A 21,059-nucleotide genomic window follows, 5' to 3' on the forward strand; every position below is an offset into this window, starting at 1 on the left:
TTTTACCAGCAATTTTTAATTGTCCTTTCATAATATCTGTTTTTTTACTTTTTAAATTTTTGGAGGTTGTCCCAGACTTTACTGTGTTCGCAACAAAACAACTAAAATCAGAATGAGATGCATTTAAGCAGTTATCTTTATTTTTCCAAGCACGTAATTCGGTACAGAATTCGGCTAAATATTTAGGTTTGCAAGTGAGAAACAAATATAGACACAGAGATGCAAATTAATAAACTAACCTTTCGCTTGAAACAGTATTTCTATCTTCCATAACGGATATTATGAAAGAATCTCACCTGCCGATAGTTTCTTGACCGTGTCATGATGACATTGTGAAAGTGAGTATAAGGGATGTTTTGGAACTTCGATTGTCAAAGAAATTTATTATAAAAACCGGAAATACAATGTAACATTAGTTTTTACTTTAACTGCTAAAAAAACCCTATTATATTTGTCATCAAACGCAGCTCCGCATTTGACACTTTCCTTTGAAATAAGTTATAGAACTTTAATAAAGCGTGGGTCAGTTGATTAGTAATCACCTTGATTGTGTTAAACTGACTGTTTTATATACTTTGAATGATAAAAAAGATGTAATGGTCTCTTCTGATACTTAAATATGTTGGAGTAAACCCATGCTTTGCAAATTTTAGGGGGGGCGCACGCCCGCCACGCCCCCGCCTAAATCCGCCCCTGAACGCGTACTAATTTTATAATCCTGGTACCTTTGATAACTATTTACACAACTTGGTCGATGCCACTGCTGGTGGACGTTTTGTCCCCGAGGGTATTACCAGCCCACTAGTCAACACTTCGGTGTTGACATGAATATCAATAATGTGGTCATTGTTATAAAATTCCTGTTAACCAAACTTTGAAATTTTTGAAAAACTAAGGATTTTCTTTTTCAGGCATAGATTACCTAAGCCGTATTTGGCACAACTTTTTGAAATTTTGGATCCTCAATGCTCTTCAACTTTGTACTTGTTTGGCTTTATACATATTTTGATATGAGCGTCACTGATAAGTCTTATGTAGACGAAACGCGCGTCTAGCGTACTAAGTCATAATCCTGGTACTTTTGATAACTATGATCCTTTATTCTATATTCAGTAAATTCTTTCGAGACCCTCTTTTATCTTATCGTCATTTCGGTCAATAAGTAACAGATATGGCACCAAAAGTTAAGAACAACCATTTCCTATTATTGTTGCTTGTCAACTTTGTGTTTTGCGAAAATAGCTCTGATGGAATTTGGACAAAGGAACAACTTCATTATCTAGAAAATCTCAAAAGAGAAATAGGTAAGTTTGCTAACTTTATCCCATGAAATACCTCATTTCCTCATTGACAAATTAATCCGAATCCAAACCGACAAGCCTCCATTACTCCACAATGCCGCTGCGTAATAGAGAATTAGGAATTACAAATAATAAAGTCGTTAGCTTGACCCGGTATGTTAAAGATCACTTGAACAATTTAAGAAAGTCGACAAACCACTTTTACAGTAGGAATGGAAACATTAACGTATGATTTTCAAGTTTTTTAACTTTGTTGATTATTACCTGCAGGTTAAAAATACTTTTTTTATGTGTATGTTATGTAAACATACAAGAAAAAAACATTGTTTTCTTATTGTTACATTTCAAATTTACTCAAACATACTGTGCATCTCTTGTAGAGTATCTTAAAGAGACATGTAAACAGCCACAAATTTCAACTTATGGTAAGTTCAAATTTTATCCTTGGTTATAGACATTGGTTGTGTAAGCCAAAAAGAAGAAACATAAGTCAACATAGTACACAGCGATTTATAAAAAATCAAATATATATAAAATATAAAAATAGATAAAACAAAGAAAATCCAAAGTATAAACCTAAACGGCAGTATTTCTTTACAGTTGCAATATGCAAGTTATATTGCCTCCCCAACATGCAGAATATTCAGTTAAATGTCTTACGGATTTATAGTAAAATCTAGCTATCGAAGCCTGATTTTCGTGTATGAAAAAACTCCGAAGTGTCAGCTGTGGTTGCAGTAAACATTGTCGTTACTTATAAGTTGAACTGAAAATATGGTAAACTTATCAATAGCTGTTCAATAGCATCATAATTGGACAGAAATTCAATTACAAGGTAAATCATGCAACACACAATGACCATCGATAACGCTTCGTATACTTTTAGATACCTATAGGTAAACATATGCATAGCTTAAGTTGAAATAGTTTTAAATCATAGGAACCCCGTGTTCCTTTTAAAATAAATATTTTACTAAACATATACGTTTCTGAAATAAAATATCACAAGGAAACCTTTAAACATATGCAGGGCACAGCTCCGATGTGTATGCAAACATGAGTTGCAAAACATTGGGAAAAGTAGATGATTTTGACGCGAAGTATGTAACTTCTGGCAATTGTGTTGATGAAATCAATATGTGCTTGTGCGTCTTTTTTAAACTGTTCAAATTAAATACAGCGGTAATACTGTGTCGAGTTAAAAGATATATGGTTAAAATACAAGTAGACGTAACTGCAAACACGTTGATCAAATCGAAAAACAATGCTGCTATGAAATATCTCAAATTATTCTTACTATTCCTATACGATAATTCACCCTTCGATCAGGTTGAACAACTATGAATAATGAAGATTAAACGAAATTAAAATCACCTTTCCGTATCATGAGGTTGTCTGAAAGCTTCTGTCAGTCCTGTTTGAACAATACCCATAGTCCAGATTGAAATCAATATGCCAACAGTGTTCAAACTGAGAAGTAATAGTGTTATTTCGGATGAAGTTTAAATTACAAAACAAAATATTATATCACAGTTGATCAAATTTAAAACACAATATCATATTTATTTCGACAGGTCAGAATACTGAGGACGTACCACTGCCGATAGATGTTCCGTCCATAAATGAAATACAGCCTATAGCGTTCTATGCCCAACTCTCACAGACGTTGACTATCGGAGACTTACAGGCAGTTGAGTACGATGTCGTACGGGTAAACGTTGGTAACGGCTATGACAAGAGACATGGCCATTTCACAGCTCCCGTCCCAGGACTCTTCTATTTCTCGTTTACAGTAATGTCGTTTCCTGATAAAAGCGTCCACATGGAAATTGTAAAAAATGGAGTGGTCTTCGGAAATTGCTTTGCTGACAGTCATGGGTATGAAAGTGGTACCTCAACAGTGATCACCCAATTAGACCAGGGAGATATGGTTTGGGTACGACACATCAAAGCAGAAATTCCACAACCTTTGCATCCTCTGTACAACGCATTTATTGAATGAAATTTATTCAATCAATTGGAAAGAAATCAAAGACATTTGAATTAAATTTCTTCAGATTTAATTTAAAAAAAAGTAGAGCAAATATCTTTGATATATGAAAAATTGGGACGATTTCTAAAGTAAAAAAAAATAGTTTGTACACAATTAATGCAATAAAGAAAGTCGTGTTACAATGTTAAAGATACAGATCTATGGTGCATAATTCATACAGGATAGTAATTTACATTTACAAATTGGATAAAAAATAGAGATAAGATACCAAAGGAAATCAAACTCATAAATCGGAAATAAACCTACAATTTTAGGGAAAAAAGACGGATAAAAGACAAACAATTCTTGTAGAAAAACAACATAAAAATCTATAGTCTGCGCAACACAAACATGAGTCAATTCTCATTTTTTTTATTTTACCACTTATTCATCAATGAGTTCAATTCATAGCACTTTCAAGACTGATATCCAATGCTTCTTTGATAAGAAAAGCACTAATGGGTTGGATAAAAAATAATTCGTTCTAGTCAGTTCAGGAGTCAACATACCTCGTACGAGTATCGAAAAGAATTTTGTTTTTATTCTAACCTTACTAGTTAGATATAAAAATAAGACTAAGTGTACCACAAAACAGAGTGTTTTATCAAAAAGGCTGAAAAAGTTATCAAAAAAATATAATGCAACCTTATCATTTATTGTACAAAGTGTAATTCTTAATAAAACAATCAATAAATAATATTACAAACCATTTAGAAATCGTAATAAAAATAAACAGCATTAAGTTGAAATAAAATCACCACTTTAAAAGACAAATTAATAAAATAAATAATTATCCTAATCCACTTTAATCTCAGTTTCATCGATCTCAAGTCTATTATAACGTTCCTTAAGGAACGCAAGCACTGGTATACAAGATGCAATAGCTCCTATCAGGCACCAGTTTTCCCATGCTGAACCTAGTGTTGAAAACAAAATTGTAAATTTAATAATCATATTGGCATAACGTAAATACGTAAATCGATTCAAAAGAACTAAATTTGATGTAAGCCATCGCATGTGACGAAATTAACCAGGATTATTGTAAGTCTGATCTGAGACATTGGTTCTTTAACAAAACATAATCATCAATATGAATGATTAACAAACTGCTTTCAGTTATGCATATTTAATCTACTGGGTTTCCTCATGCTTACACAATTTATCCTTAGTTAGCATTGAAAATCAATGAGTCCTAATTTTCCGTGAGCAATATGTCAATGTCTTACCAATATTTGGAACCATCAGTACTATAAGGAACACTAGACCACCAATGTTATTTAGTAATGTTAACACTAAGTTTGTGACTCCTTCTGCCACAGGGTAACTGGCTTCACAAGCCATCTCAAAGTATAATGGAGAGGTGGAACCAAGCATCATACAGAATATTATAATGGAGGCATAAAGTTGAACTGAAAAAGAAAATAATTAAAAAATAGATTTTAATCATACGTTTTTTGATTGAGTTAAGTCTGCCAATTGATATTTTATCGTATGTTTTTCTATGTTGTGATGTTATGCTATTGTGTTAGAAAAAGGGAGAAGGTTTGGGCCCATTAAAACGTTTAATCCCGCTGCAAATGTTTGCACCTGTCCTAAGTCAGGAATCTGATGTACAGTAGTTGTCGTTTGTTTATGTAATATATACGTGTTTCTCGTTTCTCGTTTTGTTTATATAGATTAGACCGTTGGTTTTCCTGTTTGAATGGTTTTACACTAGTAATTTTGGGGCCCTTTATAGCTTGTTGTTCGGTGTGAGCCAAGGCTCCGTGTTGAAGGCCGTACTTTAACCTATAATGGTTTAATTTTTAAATTGTTATTTGGATGGAGAGTTGTCTCATTGGCACTCACACCACATCTTCCTATATCTATTTGTAAACTTTATTTTTATGATTTCAAGTTAACGTTTCACTGACATCATGTTTCCATGACGTAGATATTGCAAAAGGTTTTGGTGACTGTGGAATCCGAAACTGACAAGAGAAACTCCCAACATGCCATATTGTTACAATATTATTTTGTGTGTTTCATCATCACGTCACAAGTGTCAATTATGCTTTTGGCTTACAACTTTTTTTTATTCAAACGCCACTTTTAAGTCTTGAGCAAACGAAACGACTGTCTGTCGTATACATTTATAATCTTGGTATCTTTGGAAAGTTTTAAATAGAGTGTATAAACATAGTTAACGTATCTTTAAAAACACTTATGAATCATAGTATATTTAATAGTTTTGATACCTTTAAGTGAAAATCCCTAAAAACAAACTCTCTCGACAACAGCGGTCATTAAAACATACTGTTAACTAAAAACGTATAATTTTTAATTTTCCTGTTTTAATAATTATTGTTGATAAACATTTCGCATTTCTTGAAATAAACGCATCACAGATACCAGGATTGAAATTTTATTATTTCGACTGCCGTGTGTTTCGTCTGCAAAAGATTCATGAGTGACGCTAAAAGAAAAAGACAAAGAAAAGCCAACTAAAGTACGAAGTTGAAACCATAAAATGTACTTACTTTGAGAATTAGGAATGGTGCCCTGTATAAGGAATGTAAACCATACTAAAGACCCAGCAGCACCAACATAGAGAAACAGTAAAAACAATCTCATGTGTTTTGAAAATACATCAGCAAATCTGTCAAAAGATAAAACAAAAATATCAAAGAGAGACAGTCGTTCTGTTACTAGACAAATTGTTTGAAGCCAAGCATTCTTTATTCATTTTTAACCATATGAGTTTCGAGTTTGCATAATAACTTGTAAAAGAAACAAGTTGTATGAGACTAGTTACTGTGATCTCATTCTTTACTAAATTTTACATCCCACATTTTCCGGTTGAATTCAATAGATATATTTTTCCAAGTATACAAAAGGAACCAATAAACTGCTCCTTCATACATGATACTGCAATGAAGAATTTAACAACATATGTGTATGCATATCAAATTTCAATTACTTATTAGTAATGAAATTACAACTTGCAAAGCATACAGCTCGTTCTGAGATCAATAGATCAACACGTTTTCTGAATAATACAATGTAAACTAGTAGTCGTGAGTAAAAGTATGAATCTTTTTGCTGAGTGAGCACTCGAGTAAATGTTTTATAGTATTATTATAAACCTCCCTATACAGTATGCAGAGTAGCTAATATGTTTGAATATTTTCATACAAACAAAAGCGATTGAACAACTATATTTTTGTTATTTTACAATTATCTATTTATGACTAAGGAATCAATTTGACGTTTCGTCCCCGAGGGTATTACCAGCCCAGTAGTCAGCACTTCGGTTTTGACATGAATATCAATTATATGGTCGTTTCTAAATTTTTCTGTTTACAAAACTTTGAATATTTGGAAAAACTAAGGATTTTCTTATCCCAGGAGTAGATTACCTTAGACATATTTGTCACAACATTTTGGAATTTTGGGTCCTCAATGCACTTCCAACTCTGTATTTTTTTGGGGCTTTTCAACTGTTTTGATATAAGTGTCACTGATCAGTCTTATGTAGACGAAACGCGGGTCTTGCGTATTAAATTATATACTGGTACCTTTGATAACTATTTTAACCTACCTTGCGATAGCTAATGTTACTATGCATCCTCCTAATAAAGAATAAAATCCTAACCAACCGGCTTGTTCCTGCAACAAAATAATGTTTGAGTTTACTTTCCAGTGAATAAAAAGTACCTGTAGTGTCCAACTAGTTGTTATGTATAAAAGATAACAACATTAAATCTTTTAGTCTCAACCGTGCCTTATTCCACCAACATTTACACGTTGGTTTATCTAAATATTGAGTTTATGTCACCCTTAACGTTTGAATGCTTTATAGTTACTTTTTCGTATGCTTGTTGTTATACATTTGTAGTTGATTGAATATTGTTCATTTCAATGTGTGTTGGTTTTTTCTTTACTTTTACATTTGATCATGCACGCTACTGTTTAAATATTGAATTATATTTGAACAAATATTTGTTAGTTGATATCTAAACATTAATATCGATAATTTGATTATTGAAATAAGTCCGAGAACAACTTACCTCTGATATATTATGAGGTTTGAGGATAACATCTAGAACACTTTGCCAACAGCCATAGACACCTAACGACACTCCGTATGTCAGTCCTATCAACCAAAACTTGCCATTTCTACACAAAATAATTAGGTTTGAACATTAGTGCTTGTTTACTGTTACAATTAATACACATATAAAATATATATTCCTGAAGTTGCTGAGAACAAAAATCGGAAACTTTTTGAATGAACTAATATGTATTTCACCTGCATGATTAGATTGGATGTAAATTTTATAGGGAAATTCACTGAAATTTTAAACATTCCTTAAATTTGCAACTTAAAGGTTAATTTCCGATGCGTTTTCCATCTTACCTGAATAATTGTTTAACCCCACTTTTAAAGTCTACTCTTTCCGCTGAAGCTGATATAGAGGGCGGAAGTTTTGGTTTGTTGGGAAAGTATACCAACACTAGCAGAAAGACTAATACTGCTAAACCACATTCTGTGAAAAATCAAATATTATATAAATTACAGCCACCAGCAGTATACCGCTAGTAACATCTCATATATCCATATAGAAGATACAAATAGTGACAGAATCGAATGAACTGAAAAAGTAGCGATGCTGCGTACGTGGCAAGTATAAAGCGTCTCATGCTTTGCATGCATATCTACCATACGATCGAACTATTTGGCTCGTTTAATTTTCATAAAATTTTGACAAAGTATTTACTTTGACTCTTTGACAAAAATATAAAAATTTCAAAAAGTTTGAACCAACCATTTTATCAGAAAAAATACACTTATATAGCAGTTTGACAAACAGCTGATACACTTGTTATATAGCAGTTTGACAATTAGCTGATTTCACAGAGTTATCTCCCTGTAGTGTTAGGTACCACCTTAAGGAATGACTTTAATATTTTGTCTGTCCATGGAGAAATTACATCAAAAACGTGGTGCACACTGATAAAAGCTATTATTAGAATCCTATGTTATTATAACATGTGTCACCGATGTCGACCGTCAACGGGTAAAACACAACAGAATGTCAAAGAAACAAAATTTCAAGGAGTCGCACTTTCTGAATCGTTTTCACTGGAATACAGATAAAACAAAAGAAAACTTCCTAACTAATTATGTTATTCCGCATCTTACTTATTCAGTGGCTTCAATCAAAGTCATATCGAGTTCCAAAGCCTAACGGAAATAAGAAACTACAAACATAATATTATATTTTTATCATGATGTCAAAAGATACTTATTTTCTTAACATGTTTCTGTCTTAAGATAGGTGTGTGTCAATACTTACCCCAATACATTAGTTTCATAATCTCTGATCTCTCTTTATGAATTCTTGCTTCTATATAAATAAATTAATTCGAACTGAACATAAATGCAGCAAAACACAAACGAAATAAACAAAAGCAACATATTTCTAAAACTGCATTTTATAAAATATATTTGTTTAACTGCTTACCTTAATCGCCACTATTGCTGAACATTTTCTTTTATCTTTATTTTTACAAATGTAAATTGAGTTTCATGTGATGTGGTACTTAGTCATCAATGTCGTTCACATATTTAGTTGTTACCGTTACTGGTGAACATTAGTACCGAAAACCACTTCGGTGCATAAACAAATGAAGTCTAATTTTATAGCACTGGGATTGAGACCAGTGTTATTGGACTACTTTTTATAGCACTAGGATTGAGACCAGTGTTATTGGACTATTAGTTTCTTGCGTTTTTTCTTTATTAATTGATAAATTATTGACAAATTACGGTTCCAACTTATGCAGTTTTTTTCTGAAATGGATTGTGTTATCATTTCACCGTCCCCTTACTGTTCGGTTATCTAATAATTCATTGGTTTTCCAATATTTGACTTCGAGTGTTCCTGATGAAGATACATCCAGGAACACAACAGTTGCTTTCCATTTGTGCCGTTGGTTGATATAGTCGAGACTGAGTGTTTGATTTTGCAAGTTGATTGGAAGGTCCATTTTCAAATTTACCTAGGAGTATGGTATTTTTGTAAACATTTTATTCAGAAGCATAAAATTTATGAAAGTATTTATTTCATTTTTTTAAGGGAATCACAATATTGTTTTATTCATTTTCATTATTTTTATATTTTTGTAGAATGGGATTTGGCAAGTAACTTAATTGTGTGAACAGACAAAGCACTTAAATTTCTTAATATGAATGACATTTGATTAAATATACCAAAAAGAATAGCGTTTTAACAAATACCATGGCAATGCATTGCACTAAGAGCAATTTTTTTTTGAAAAATAACAAGGATATATGCGCAGAACGAATAAGACGTATTTAAAGATAAAACAAAATACCCCAACTATCGACTTCATGTCTGCTATATTGCATGTTACACATATAAGTTGACACAAAATGTTTCGTACCAACTAGAAAATAGATCTATTGGTTGGACAGTGAAAGTCTTTGGATGATTATGGAAAATATTTTCAGGCAGTATCCCCATTTAAAAAATGATTCTAAACGAAATGTAACTTGATACACATTACGCACGATTATGATATATGAAAGATTTTAACTTTTGGTTTTTATTGTGTTACCTTGATTGTATTCTATGTTTCATACCTACCATTGATCTGACTGATGTTGTACCACGTACTTTGGTTTTTATTGTGTTACCTTGATTGTATTCTATGTTTCATACCTACCATTGATCTGACTAATGTTGTACCACGTACTTTGGTTTTTATTGTGTTACCTTGATTGTATTCTATGTTTCATACCTACCATTGATCTGACTAATGTTGTACCACGTACTTTGGTTTTTATTGTGTTACCTTGATTGTATTCTATGTTTCATACCTACCATTGATCTGACTAATGTTGTACCACGTACTTTGGTTTTTATTGTGTTACCTTGTTTGTATTCTATGTTTCATACCTACCATTGATCTGACTAATGTTGTACCACGTACTTTGGTTATCGGCAGTACTATAATGGAAGACATGATTATAGCTATTAACAATGATTAAGGTGGTATGGGTGTCTTTTGCCATCGTAGTTTTTAAAAAACAGTTAACCTGAGGTCTATATTTGTCATTTTGTCACACCCTGTAGCTTTAGAAAATGCCTGATCACCTATCACTTTTAATATATTTTTGACTATGAATCAATATTTACTACTTTTTGGCAAAGTATGTTCAAATTCTATCATTTTTAATTTATTCTCCGATACAACCTTAACGAATACAGATATTGAGATACATCAATGTGCTGAAGCAATTTTACTTAGCTGTAAGTTTAAACACATCAGTACATATCGATGTTATTGTATTATACTGTAAGCCTACTCTCTGCAGTGTTGACGTCAGAACACAAAGCTAAAGAACTGTATGTAAATGTATTTAAGTTATATCAAAGTGAAAATACTGTATATTAGATACAAGTAAGGTAAGTGAAAAATACTGTATATTAGATACAAGTAAGGTAAGTGAAAACTCAATCAACCAACAAGAATATTCACTATCAACAAAGACTATATTCCATATATATGAACACGATTGTCAAAGACAGTTGCCAGTCGAAAATTGGTTGACAGTGACTGTGATTTTTTATATATATTCGTTTGATGTGTTTGAGTTTTTGATTTTGCTATTTGATTGGGAACTTTCCGTTTTGAATTTTCCTCGTAGTTCAGTTTTTTTATGTGATTTTACTTTTTGATAAACATTCATTGTGATGGCTAAGTTAAGGACTTGTTTATTTTATATATTAACAGATAAATAAAAAGTAACGTTTACATTAATAAAACTTGATTGTGACATCACAGAACGAGACATATTAAATGCATGATTTTACACTAGTAATTTTGTGGGGCCCTTTATAGATTGATGTGCGGTGCTCGGTGAGAGCCAGGGCTCTGTGTTGAAGATCGTACATTTACCTATAATGGTTTACTTTTATACATTGTGACTTGGATGGAGAGTTGTATCATTGGAACTTATACCACAAATTCCTATATCTATATAATAGAATTTGTACTTTAAGATTGTATTTAATGTAGAGCAATTAATTATGAAAAATATACCAAACCTACTTAATTGAGAAGTCCATCAGCATTAAACATTTGTTATTTGGTCGTAATATAAAAACTTCACATTGAAAAATATTTAAACATTGTTGAAAGAATTGTTATCTCTTTAATGTGAAAATACCATGCTCTATAATTGTATGAATTGTGTTAGTTAATATCATGCTCCATTAATCAACATAATGGTCCAAAATTGTATTAAATTTCATCAAGTAATATCATGCTCAAAGATTGTAAAACATTGTATTAAAAGTATTAATGAATGAATGAATTGTATTATGTGATGGATACTATAATATATACTGTACTGTTAGCTATTAGATGTATTGCTTTTGGAATAAACAATATATATGTATATTAATATACAATGCTGGTATTTGAGCAATAAAATCACTTAAATTTGAGGAACCATTTCAGGTTTTTTTTCTCTTGCAAAATATTTTTTTTTCGTTTTGTATCATTACGATACCTTTTTTCTTCAGAATAAAATCCCTGAAACTGAACATGCTAATGCCAAGGTTCACTTTAGACGAACCTTAACATACTTAATGAATTAATAAACGCAGCAATGTAAATATAACGGAATTTGATGAGTCTGTCATTAAAGTGAGATGGTTAGCGCTATAGAACCAGGTTTAATCCACTATTTTCAACATTTGAAAAATGCCTGTACCAAGTCAGGAATACGACAGTTCTTGTCCATTCGTTTTTGGTGCGTTTTATTATTTGATTTTGCCATTATGATTATGGACTTTCCGAATTGATTTTCCTCTAAGTTCAGTATTTTTGTGATTTTACTTTTTAGGCTAAACGTGGATTTGAATTTACCTTTATCAGAAAATCAAAATGGTCGTATATAAGTTCTTCAGATTGTTTTTTTTTTTTTGCTATTTCAATTTGGTATGAAATCCACTACTGCCATACAAAGAAATGTGTACTGGGTTAAACAACAAAGAGTTAAAACTACAATTTACAAATTGTAACAGCTCTAAAACAACAGAGAGGAGGCTACGCACATAGAAACTAGAATATGTCAAGGTAATTAATTAAGATAGAAAAGGCAAACTTTAAATACGAGGCTATAACTTAACATGAGTAAATAGAAATATAATTCCTATACTTTGAATGCATTTCCTTCATTTTTCCTTAGAATACATACCTGGTATTAAAGGTTGTTGTATTGCTTTTATCAGGTTTGTCAGGAACAAAATATGGACCTGTAAGAAAGAGACTTTATTAATGTTATGGATTATACTTTTTTTGTTTCTTCTCAATTTTCCAAATGTAATTTCAAGTAACGTAACAAAAAAGAATCAGGTTTTAGAGTTGAAGAAAGAACAAGCCTTGGGTAGGACCATTCCTTTTAACGTACCTTGGAGTATGATAACATGTTTAGGTATTTGTAACAAAATACATCAAGTAAAACACCTGTACACGTTTGGCACATTTTGAGAAATATTTATCCAAAGAAAAAGACAAAGGACATTAGAAAAGAATTTATATCCAACAAAAGCTGTCTATTTATAAAACCAACTGAGCCTAAAAGACGCTTCAAGAAATTTAATTTGTATTAAAGTGGGGCTCCCTATGGGACGTGAATGTGTATTTATGAATACAATTGAAACCAGAGGAAGCTTTCAGGAAGGGTGTGCTGTAAGGGCTTCCGGTATCGTACGTACTGTCGTCCGAAATGTGTTTTCTAAGTATTCTGACTACATTCATCATTATTTTTAATTACTATTAAACGTACGATGTACAATTGAAGCCAGTGCTATTGCATATATCAGTGAGCCAGAATCTCATGCCAATTCTATTCTATTTTAACATGCAGACGATACATAAAAGTTCTGCATTGGTTTTGACTAGTGTTAACATGATACATTTAATTGAATCAAAATCAGGTGTTTGCGTATTCATAAATATTCGAATTCAAACCTCTGCAGTTTAGGAAGTTAATAAGTACAAAAATTAACAATCTTTAATTCTACATCTTTCCTCCCTTGACCTAATACAAAATTAAGAGAAAACGCCTTGATTTTCATTTAGATCAATCAAACCAAAATTATTTCCCACCACTATGAAGCAATTACAGCCTACAAAATCTAGTTTCTTGACAACATCAGTGTTCCATCAGTCTATGAAAACCATCCCTACTGTGATTACATTTTGATTATTATCCATGCATGTCATACTTATTGATTTTAAAACATTAAAATATTACCTATTATAAAGGAAACTCCAAGTCCTAAATTATTGAATACCAAGTTAATAGCTGTAGCTGTTGTTCTTTCATTGGCCGGAAACCAGAGTGCCGACAAAACAGGTGGACCTCCCATTGCAACAGGTCCTGCCAGTCCATTTAATAACTGTCCAATATTAACAGTCCTAAAATATTGAACTAAAATGGAATATCCGTTACGAGTCTAGTGGTTGTAAGATAATCAATTTAATCAACAGGACTATATATTTTTTTATAACACTTATATTCGTCAAACGTTTGCGAACTGTGAAACAGAGTTGAGGTACACAACATAGAACCGGTAATTAAATTATATATTTACCACCATTAGTTTATTTTCACCATTTAATTCAGAATTAAAACAATATATTTGATATGCATACATACCAGCTGATATAATCAGGATTGTCTGTTATACATCTTACCCCCGCACCAGCTGCTACCAGAAAAGTTGATATCACACAAGCTGGCCTGAGACCTACAAATATTAGTTGTCATTATACAAAAACAAAATGAATGGTAAACATTACTATGAGAACGACATGACGCATCGTCAGGTGAAAATAAAGTTAAGGCAAAAACTAGTCTTTTAATGTTTTTTATAACATGTGTTTCGCTTATCATTCTTATAAAGACGTTTAAGTAGTTATCAGAAGACGTGGTATGAGTGCCTATTAGAAAACTCCCCATCAAGTCAATATTTATAAAAGAAGAAAAGTATACGACAAAGTACAGTCTTCAAAACGGCGCCTAGGCTCACAACGAACAGCGAGCTATAAAAGGGTCCAAAATGACTAGTGCAAAAACTTTCAAACGATAAGACACATTTAAGACTTGCCACATTCACATGTATTGTTTTACTCAAAGAATACAATTCTATTTTATTTTTAAATATGCTAATAAGGGATTTTCATTTACCTTTTACATCAATTATCCATGCCAGTGGAAAGGTAGCAATGAGATAGGCAATTGGTCCCCAGTTAGCAAATAATGCTATGTCACCATCTGTCCAACCAAACGCTTCCTCGCTGGCCTCTGCTATCGGGCCCCAGGTATTCCATATCCCACCTTGCGCAAATGCAATCAATGAGAAAACAACCAGAATATACCATCGTCTCTTGTATAATTTTGTTTCATGTACGACTTTGTCGCCAGTGTCTTTTAGTATATCATCGTCTGATGTGTTGTTAGAAGTGTTGATAACAATAGCTTGATTCGGATATATAGAATCGTAAACCGTGCTTTTGTCGTCCTTAAGCAATGGCTCTCGATCAGCTTCCATTCTTGAAAGCTGTCAGCTAAAATAAAGCAAATACATAAAAATGTTTGATAAATTAGTCATGGTGATGCATCATTTTAGTTTTTTATGACAAGATGCTGTCCTTATGATGTTTAATTGTATTATATACCTCTATAGACTATTCATCGGTACAAATATCCCCACATCCTCGGTAGAATGGGGACAAGGCAAGATGCAAAATCGGAAATGGGAATGAAAAAAATCGATTAATGAATTTAAAAAATTGTACAAAATAAAATCTTTTAAAATCTCGAAACTATAAACGGCATATATCTGTCAGACAAAGGGGTAAAATGACAACAAAATGTTAAGACTATACCTTCGAATATAAAATTGATTTACAAATAGTTACGTCTGTTTAGATGTAAAAAAAAAAAAAAGAGGGGCACATATAAAAAAAATAGCTGTATTTTAACTCATTCGTTTCGTTGTGTTACTTTGTTTTTTATCTGTTACTTTTATTAATCAAAATGTCCACAACTGGCAGACATTTAATCCATGGAATAAAGTCATGAAAGCATTTAATGATTATATGTTTGTGTATATCAAATTTATCGTAATGGGCTTAATACATTTGATATTTGATCATTATATTTGTGATATATTTACTTTTATCTGTGATAAGTTGTAAAGGGGTCATCGGGGAGAAATTGTTGTATATTTGGTTGTTTATATGTTAATTGTGTAACTTACTAGTGTCACCCTCTAAAAAACGTTATGATTTATTTACTTTCTAACTTTCTTAAATTTGACAGGTGTATTGCTTTGGTACAGTGACTTTTAAATGTGTAAAATGTTAATGAAAATTTAAGCAGTTTCCAAATTTTTATTGGTTAAAGGGGGCGTAAGGCCATCTCTCCCAATAGCCTATACTGAGCATTAAAACGGGTATTTGGACGAAAATTAATGGACAATGTCTAGTGTGTACTAATATAGATAATGTAGATAGCATTGCCAAGTTAACGGTATGTAAAAAATTGTAAACAAATCATGTGACTCCCACAATGGATCACGTTATAAATAATAATTTTGCCATACCTTGTTTTTGTTGATTTGTTCTATCCAGGTGAAATCATAACATAAAACATACGTGCACTTGTATGTCCGAAATACTTATGTATTCATTTGTGGACATCTGACAGGGTCGATAAAATTGAATGAGCCTTGTGACAGTTGTATTCAAATGTAAACATAACTGACCTACTTATAATAATGAAAGTATAGTTTAAATAACGGAACATTAACGGTAGATGATATTCCGGAATAGCAATAATACATAATTTATTTCCGACCTACAGGTCTATATTTAACTACTTTTCATTTGATAAAGACAAAAAAAAACGAATTGTTTTTATACATCATACTGATTCTGCAAAATATCTTAGTCGGTCTAAGCTTTAATTTTATAAACGCGTTTGTTGCCTTTATTTTTTTTATTTTTTCATTTGGTATTAGATAAATAATAGTTTATAAATGCTGCCCATCTAATCTCATTTTCAATGTTGAAAATTAATTTTTATTGTTGAAAATTTTATTTCATTGTTGAAAATTATATTTCATTGTTGAAAATTATATTTCATTGTTGAAAATTATATTTTATTGTTGAAAATTATATTTCATTGTTGAAAATTATATTTCATTGTTAAAAATTAGAATAGAGGGTAGCATGTATAAGTTAATTTCATTGTAATATCTGAAACATATACAAAAGAAACTGAAATTAAAACTCACACAAAACTTCTAACAAAGGCCCGCGATCGAATTCTCGGGGTTAAAATACCCGATCCCGGCGTCCCGAAAAGGGTCCTGTCCCCCTAATCAAAAAATATTTACCTAACAATATAAAGAACAAAAACGGGAAAACGAACATGAAACTGTGGTTGTGGTCCCATAAATATTCTAGTTTGTTTGGTAAATATAGGCAGAAACAGATAGATCTTGAACGTTTTGCGCTCTTTTGACCCGGTCAGTTTCCTTTTTTCTGTTACAATTTAAAAAAAAAAAAAAAAAAACAATCTATAGAGGGTTGGGATCTTAAAAACATGTTTAACACCGCTGCATTTTTGGGCCTATCCCAAGTCAGAAGCCTCTGGCTTTTGTTAGAAGTTTTGTGTGAGTTTTAATTTAAGTTTCTGTTGTATATTTTTCAGAGTTTAGTAGGACATTCATTAACACTGAACTAGTTTACATTTTTGGTTAGGGGCCAGCTGAAGGACGCCTCCTGGTGTGGGATTTTCTCGCTTAAATGAAGACCCATCGGTGACCTTCTGCTGTTGTTTTTTCTATGGTCGGGTTGTTGTCTCTTTGACACATTCCCCATTTCCATTCTCAATTTTGATCTATACAGTTTACCCTTATATTCAATATTTTAAGTCATGCAATGCAAGGTAGTCTTATTTGTTGACTAAACGGGGGAAACACACTTTATACAAGACCCCTAAGGACCATTCACCCAAAGTATGGTTGGAATTTGTTCAGAAATTTCAGAGAAGCTTTAAAGATTTCCACTGACAATAATATTCGTGAAAAGCGTAATTTAAATCGATAACTTCTTATTGTCTGTCATTTTCCCAAATGATTTTGGAGTGTTCTGTCTATCTAAATTATAATACTAGTAGTTTGCAATTTGTAAATACAGCTGTTTCACAAATCATGCCTCTTTTGGATAGATATATGATATTCATAGATATTTTGTATTGTTTACCTTCTGGTTCGAAGATATAAATTCTATGTTTCATTTCGTATATATCTATAGAGAGAGAGAGAGAGAGAGAGAGAGAGACATAACTTGGGAATGGTACCAGTAAATATTCACATGCTGTCAAAATGAAATCTCAGTGGAAGACGCAAAGTGAAGTGAGGGGTAGTACAGATTGTTAGAATAAGTTTTAAACTCTCTCAGAAGTTTGGGGCATATAAATGTTTCAAATATGCAGCACAGACCTTTATTTTGACTTTTGAAAAAAAAAGTAATGCATGAGCTTTCCATTCCATGATATACATTTTTACGAAACTTCATAGAAGAAAAGTGGTACAGTTTTAGTCGTGAAGAGAATCCCTATTGAAAATTAAATTGTCTATATTTACTGAGTTGCAACCTATATTTTCAGGGATGATATGGGGTAAACCCATTAAAATTCATCTGACAGATAAGGTGAAATAAGAGAGTAGGTGGATCTTAACATCCTTCATTTGGAGCATTAGTTACCTTGTAATATGTAATATATATATCTATCAAAGTTTTTCAACATATAAGATGTATTCACCCTTGACTGCTTTTTCTATCCATGGCGACAATGTTTGTTGGCTTACTGAAAAAACTCATACTGTATAGTAGGTAACCTTATTATCATTCACCTCAAGTTTAGATGATAGGCGATCAAAGCCTCCTCAGATATGATTTGTGAAATAGTTTACGACGGACGATGGACGAAGTCCAAACGACGGACAAAAGATTGATGGGAGAAACTCACTAGGCCTTATGGGACTATAAAATTTCAGACGATGTATATGTAATTTGTGGTATTGTTAACCCTGTATAATCCTTGGTTATCAGATGGAGAAGGTCAGTCGTAGAGTTGTCACATATTCAAAGAAGAAAATAAAAACACTTGGCTGCATGGTACGTATTTATGATCCTATATCATTGACAAGAAATGAGCTGATCTGCGAAATATCCCACCTGCATGCAACCATAAAACATATTCTATAGTCTAGACAAAAACGACGAGGGAAATAGGTATCACTCGACTAAAGAAAGTTTTATTCTTATAAAGCCTAGATGGTGAATGACTTTAGTCACTGGATACAGTACAACTGGAATACAGAAGGGATCTTGCGTTGATACGTTAATGTAGACGTTAAGTCATGTTTCCTTGTAATATCTTAGTTTTCGCGTGGTACAGTTACTATTTAAAGAATTTTTTAAAACAGTATTAATCTATAAATCATAATAGACAAATAACAGCAAGAATTCATTTCTCGTGTCGTGTACAGGCTGTTTTAAGATTTATTCCACTTTAGACGAATCTTAACACAACTGTGGTGCAATTCTATTCTTGTGAAAATTCCCCATGTGTAAGAAACGATACGAAGCTCTCACATATTAATATTGCAGCTGTGTGTCTAACAAAGCTTATACATGTCTTTTAGAAGGACAACATATCCCGCTTTTATAATTGTTTTTGACATAATAACTCTACAGCTGTGGGCCTCACGTTTGACTCACAGAAGTCTTAATTACTATATTTTAAAATGAAGGATATGGGGTATCCATTCATGACACAAAATCAGTACACACACAGTAAAAACACATGTACATTACCCTTTCAGATTGTAAGAACATTGTTTAATCATTCTGCTTATAAGAAAAACGATTACACCAAATACAAAAATTTTAAAAGCGTTTAATACTCATTAATACTCAAGATGAATGTGACCAAAGATTCTATAAATAGAAGTAAAACTGTCTATTTTATTTTGGATACAAGTTATTTCACTTTGCTTATAGGAGTCAATCAATGCAAAATTGGCAAAAGAAAACAGAATTCGAGCGCCACTGATAAGACTCTCCTGTAACAAAATATAAGACTGGCACAAGTAGAAAAGTAAATGCGCATAATCATTAACCCTAAGAACACCCGAAGGGTAGACTCATTTGCATTGCCCATTGCTCACTAGTTTCACCCTTGCTCAGTTGAAATGGACATGTATTTAATCGAGCAAAAAGATGTATACGGTGATCAGTGAAGGAAAATATCTTGACAAACACTTTCAATCGAAAACGAAATCGGTATGTCCAGAGTTATTTTCATTTAACAGAGGTATATGTGAAAATATAAGATTCAACATGCAGATATAATACCGGTACCACCGAAGCGTCTGTCGCGTATGCCTCAGTTATTGGTCGGCTTACTTTTGCCATTTATTTTTATTTATTTATATAAAAAAAAATCCACAATCGATTTTCATTATGATGCTCATTAATTCGTTACAATACTGGTTGTATTCAGACAGTATTGTCTTTTTATAGAAACCAACAGTGTTGCTCTTGTCGTCGCAATTTTATTTGTCTAAGGCATACATTAGTGTAACATTTGAGAGTCTTGACTTCTCTCTGTCAAAGATGCCCTCCGTCCTCCTCTCCTTGTCAATGATTTATCACTAAATTCGACTTATTACTGGATATTCACACAATTGTTTATTTTGCGATTATGTAGAAGTCTAGGATTGCCTATTGATTTGCAATTACAAATGTTTGACACAATGGTAGCACCTATATTGTTATATGGGTGTGAAGTGTGGGGTTATAGTAACAATAATACTGTTGAATCTTTATTCTTACAATTTTATAAGATTATTTTAAATGTTAAGAAGTCAACTCCAAATTGTATTATATATGGAGAACTAGGTAGATATCCTATTGATGTATTTATTAAAAGTAGGAAGATTGGTCTATGGAAAAGATTCATGTGTAGTAAGCAAGATAAGATTTCATCTATTTTGTATAAATTGTTATACACCATGCATAACAGAAATATGTACCATTCAGAATGGATACGTTGTGTTGAAAATACTCTAAATGAATGTGGTTGTTCTGAATATTGGTTAACTCAAAATGTGTCTAAATCTGTCAACCTAGCTAAGATTGTAAAGCAAAGGTTATGTGACCAATTTAAGCAGAAATGGTGTGCTACTGTGTATGAATCACCTAAATGTCTCAATTATAGAATTTTTAAAAGAAAGCATTGTTTTGAAAAATATTTAATAGAACTTCCTACAGATTTAAGGAAATCTTTATGTAATTTTAGATGTGTTAATAATAAACTGCCAGTTGAAAAGGGCAGGTTTTGGGGAATAGCAAGAGATGATAGAATTTGTGATATTTGTGACTGTAAATCATTAGGTGATGAATTTCATTATTTATTCCAATGTTCTTATTTCAAAAACGAGAGGAAAATGTTATTGCCAAAAGAATTCACTACAAATCCAAATGTTGAGAAATTTCATGCTTTGTTTAACTCAGACAATTATAATGTAATATTCAAAGCTGCAAAATTTTGTAAAATCATA

At 32.0% G+C, this 21,059-nt stretch overlaps 2 protein-coding genes across 2 annotated transcripts; one reads left to right on the forward strand and one right to left on the reverse strand.

Moving 5' to 3' along the window:
- The first annotated feature begins 1,159 nt into the window (after window positions 1–1,159).
- Window positions 1,160–3,303, forward strand: LOC134696957 (complement C1q-like protein 4). The gene is made up of 3 exons (XM_063558926.1): window positions 1,160–1,304; window positions 1,682–1,726; window positions 2,876–3,303. The coding sequence occupies exons 1-3, from the start codon at window positions 1,172–1,174 to the stop codon at window positions 3,301–3,303; spliced, it is 606 nt and encodes a 201-aa protein (XP_063414996.1). The 5' UTR covers window positions 1,160–1,171.
- A 678-nt stretch (window positions 3,304–3,981) lies between these two features.
- On the reverse strand, window positions 3,982–16,210 carry LOC134695784 (solute carrier family 49 member 4 homolog). The gene is made up of 13 exons (XM_063557196.1): window positions 16,026–16,210; window positions 14,606–14,985; window positions 14,075–14,165; window positions 13,670–13,833; window positions 12,608–12,665; window positions 10,303–10,349; window positions 8,673–8,723; window positions 7,733–7,862; window positions 7,383–7,491; window positions 6,914–6,981; window positions 5,853–5,971; window positions 4,560–4,742; window positions 3,982–4,250 (listed from the first exon to the last, which is right to left on the reverse strand). The coding sequence occupies exons 2-13, from the start codon at window positions 14,967–14,969 to the stop codon at window positions 4,129–4,131; spliced, it is 1,506 nt and encodes a 501-aa protein (XP_063413266.1). The 5' UTR covers window positions 14,970–14,985; window positions 16,026–16,210; the 3' UTR covers window positions 3,982–4,128.
- Between the last annotated feature and the right edge of the window lie 4,849 nt (window positions 16,211–21,059).

The sequence above is a fragment of the Mytilus trossulus genome, chromosome 14, assembly GCF_036588685.1.
Source record: "Mytilus trossulus isolate FHL-02 chromosome 14, PNRI_Mtr1.1.1.hap1, whole genome shotgun sequence".
NCBI classification, from domain to species: Eukaryota; Metazoa; Mollusca; class Bivalvia; order Mytilida; family Mytilidae; genus Mytilus; species Mytilus trossulus.

Excerpts from the sequence above, each read along its gene's own strand:
- LOC134695784 (XM_063557196.1), bottom strand. The coding sequence starts at position 14,969 with ATGGAAGCTGATCGAGAGCCATTGCTTAAGGACGACAAAAGCACGGTT. Across the intron at positions 7,863-8,672 it reads TATGAAACTAATGTATTGGG|AATGTGGTTTAGCAGTATTA; the intron begins GTAAGTATTGAC and ends GATTTTTCACAG. Across the intron at positions 4,251-4,559 it reads ACTGATGGTTCCAAATATTG|GTTCAGCATGGGAAAACTGG; the intron begins GTAAGACATTGA and ends TTTCAACACTAG.
- LOC134696957 (XM_063558926.1), top strand. The coding sequence starts at position 1,172 with ATGGCACCAAAAGTTAAGAACAACCATTTCCTATTATTGTTGCTTGTC. Across the intron at positions 1,305-1,681 it reads AAATCTCAAAAGAGAAATAG|AGTATCTTAAAGAGACATGT; the intron begins GTAAGTTTGCTA and ends CATCTCTTGTAG. Across the intron at positions 1,727-2,875 it reads GCCACAAATTTCAACTTATG|GTCAGAATACTGAGGACGTA; the intron begins GTAAGTTCAAAT and ends TTATTTCGACAG.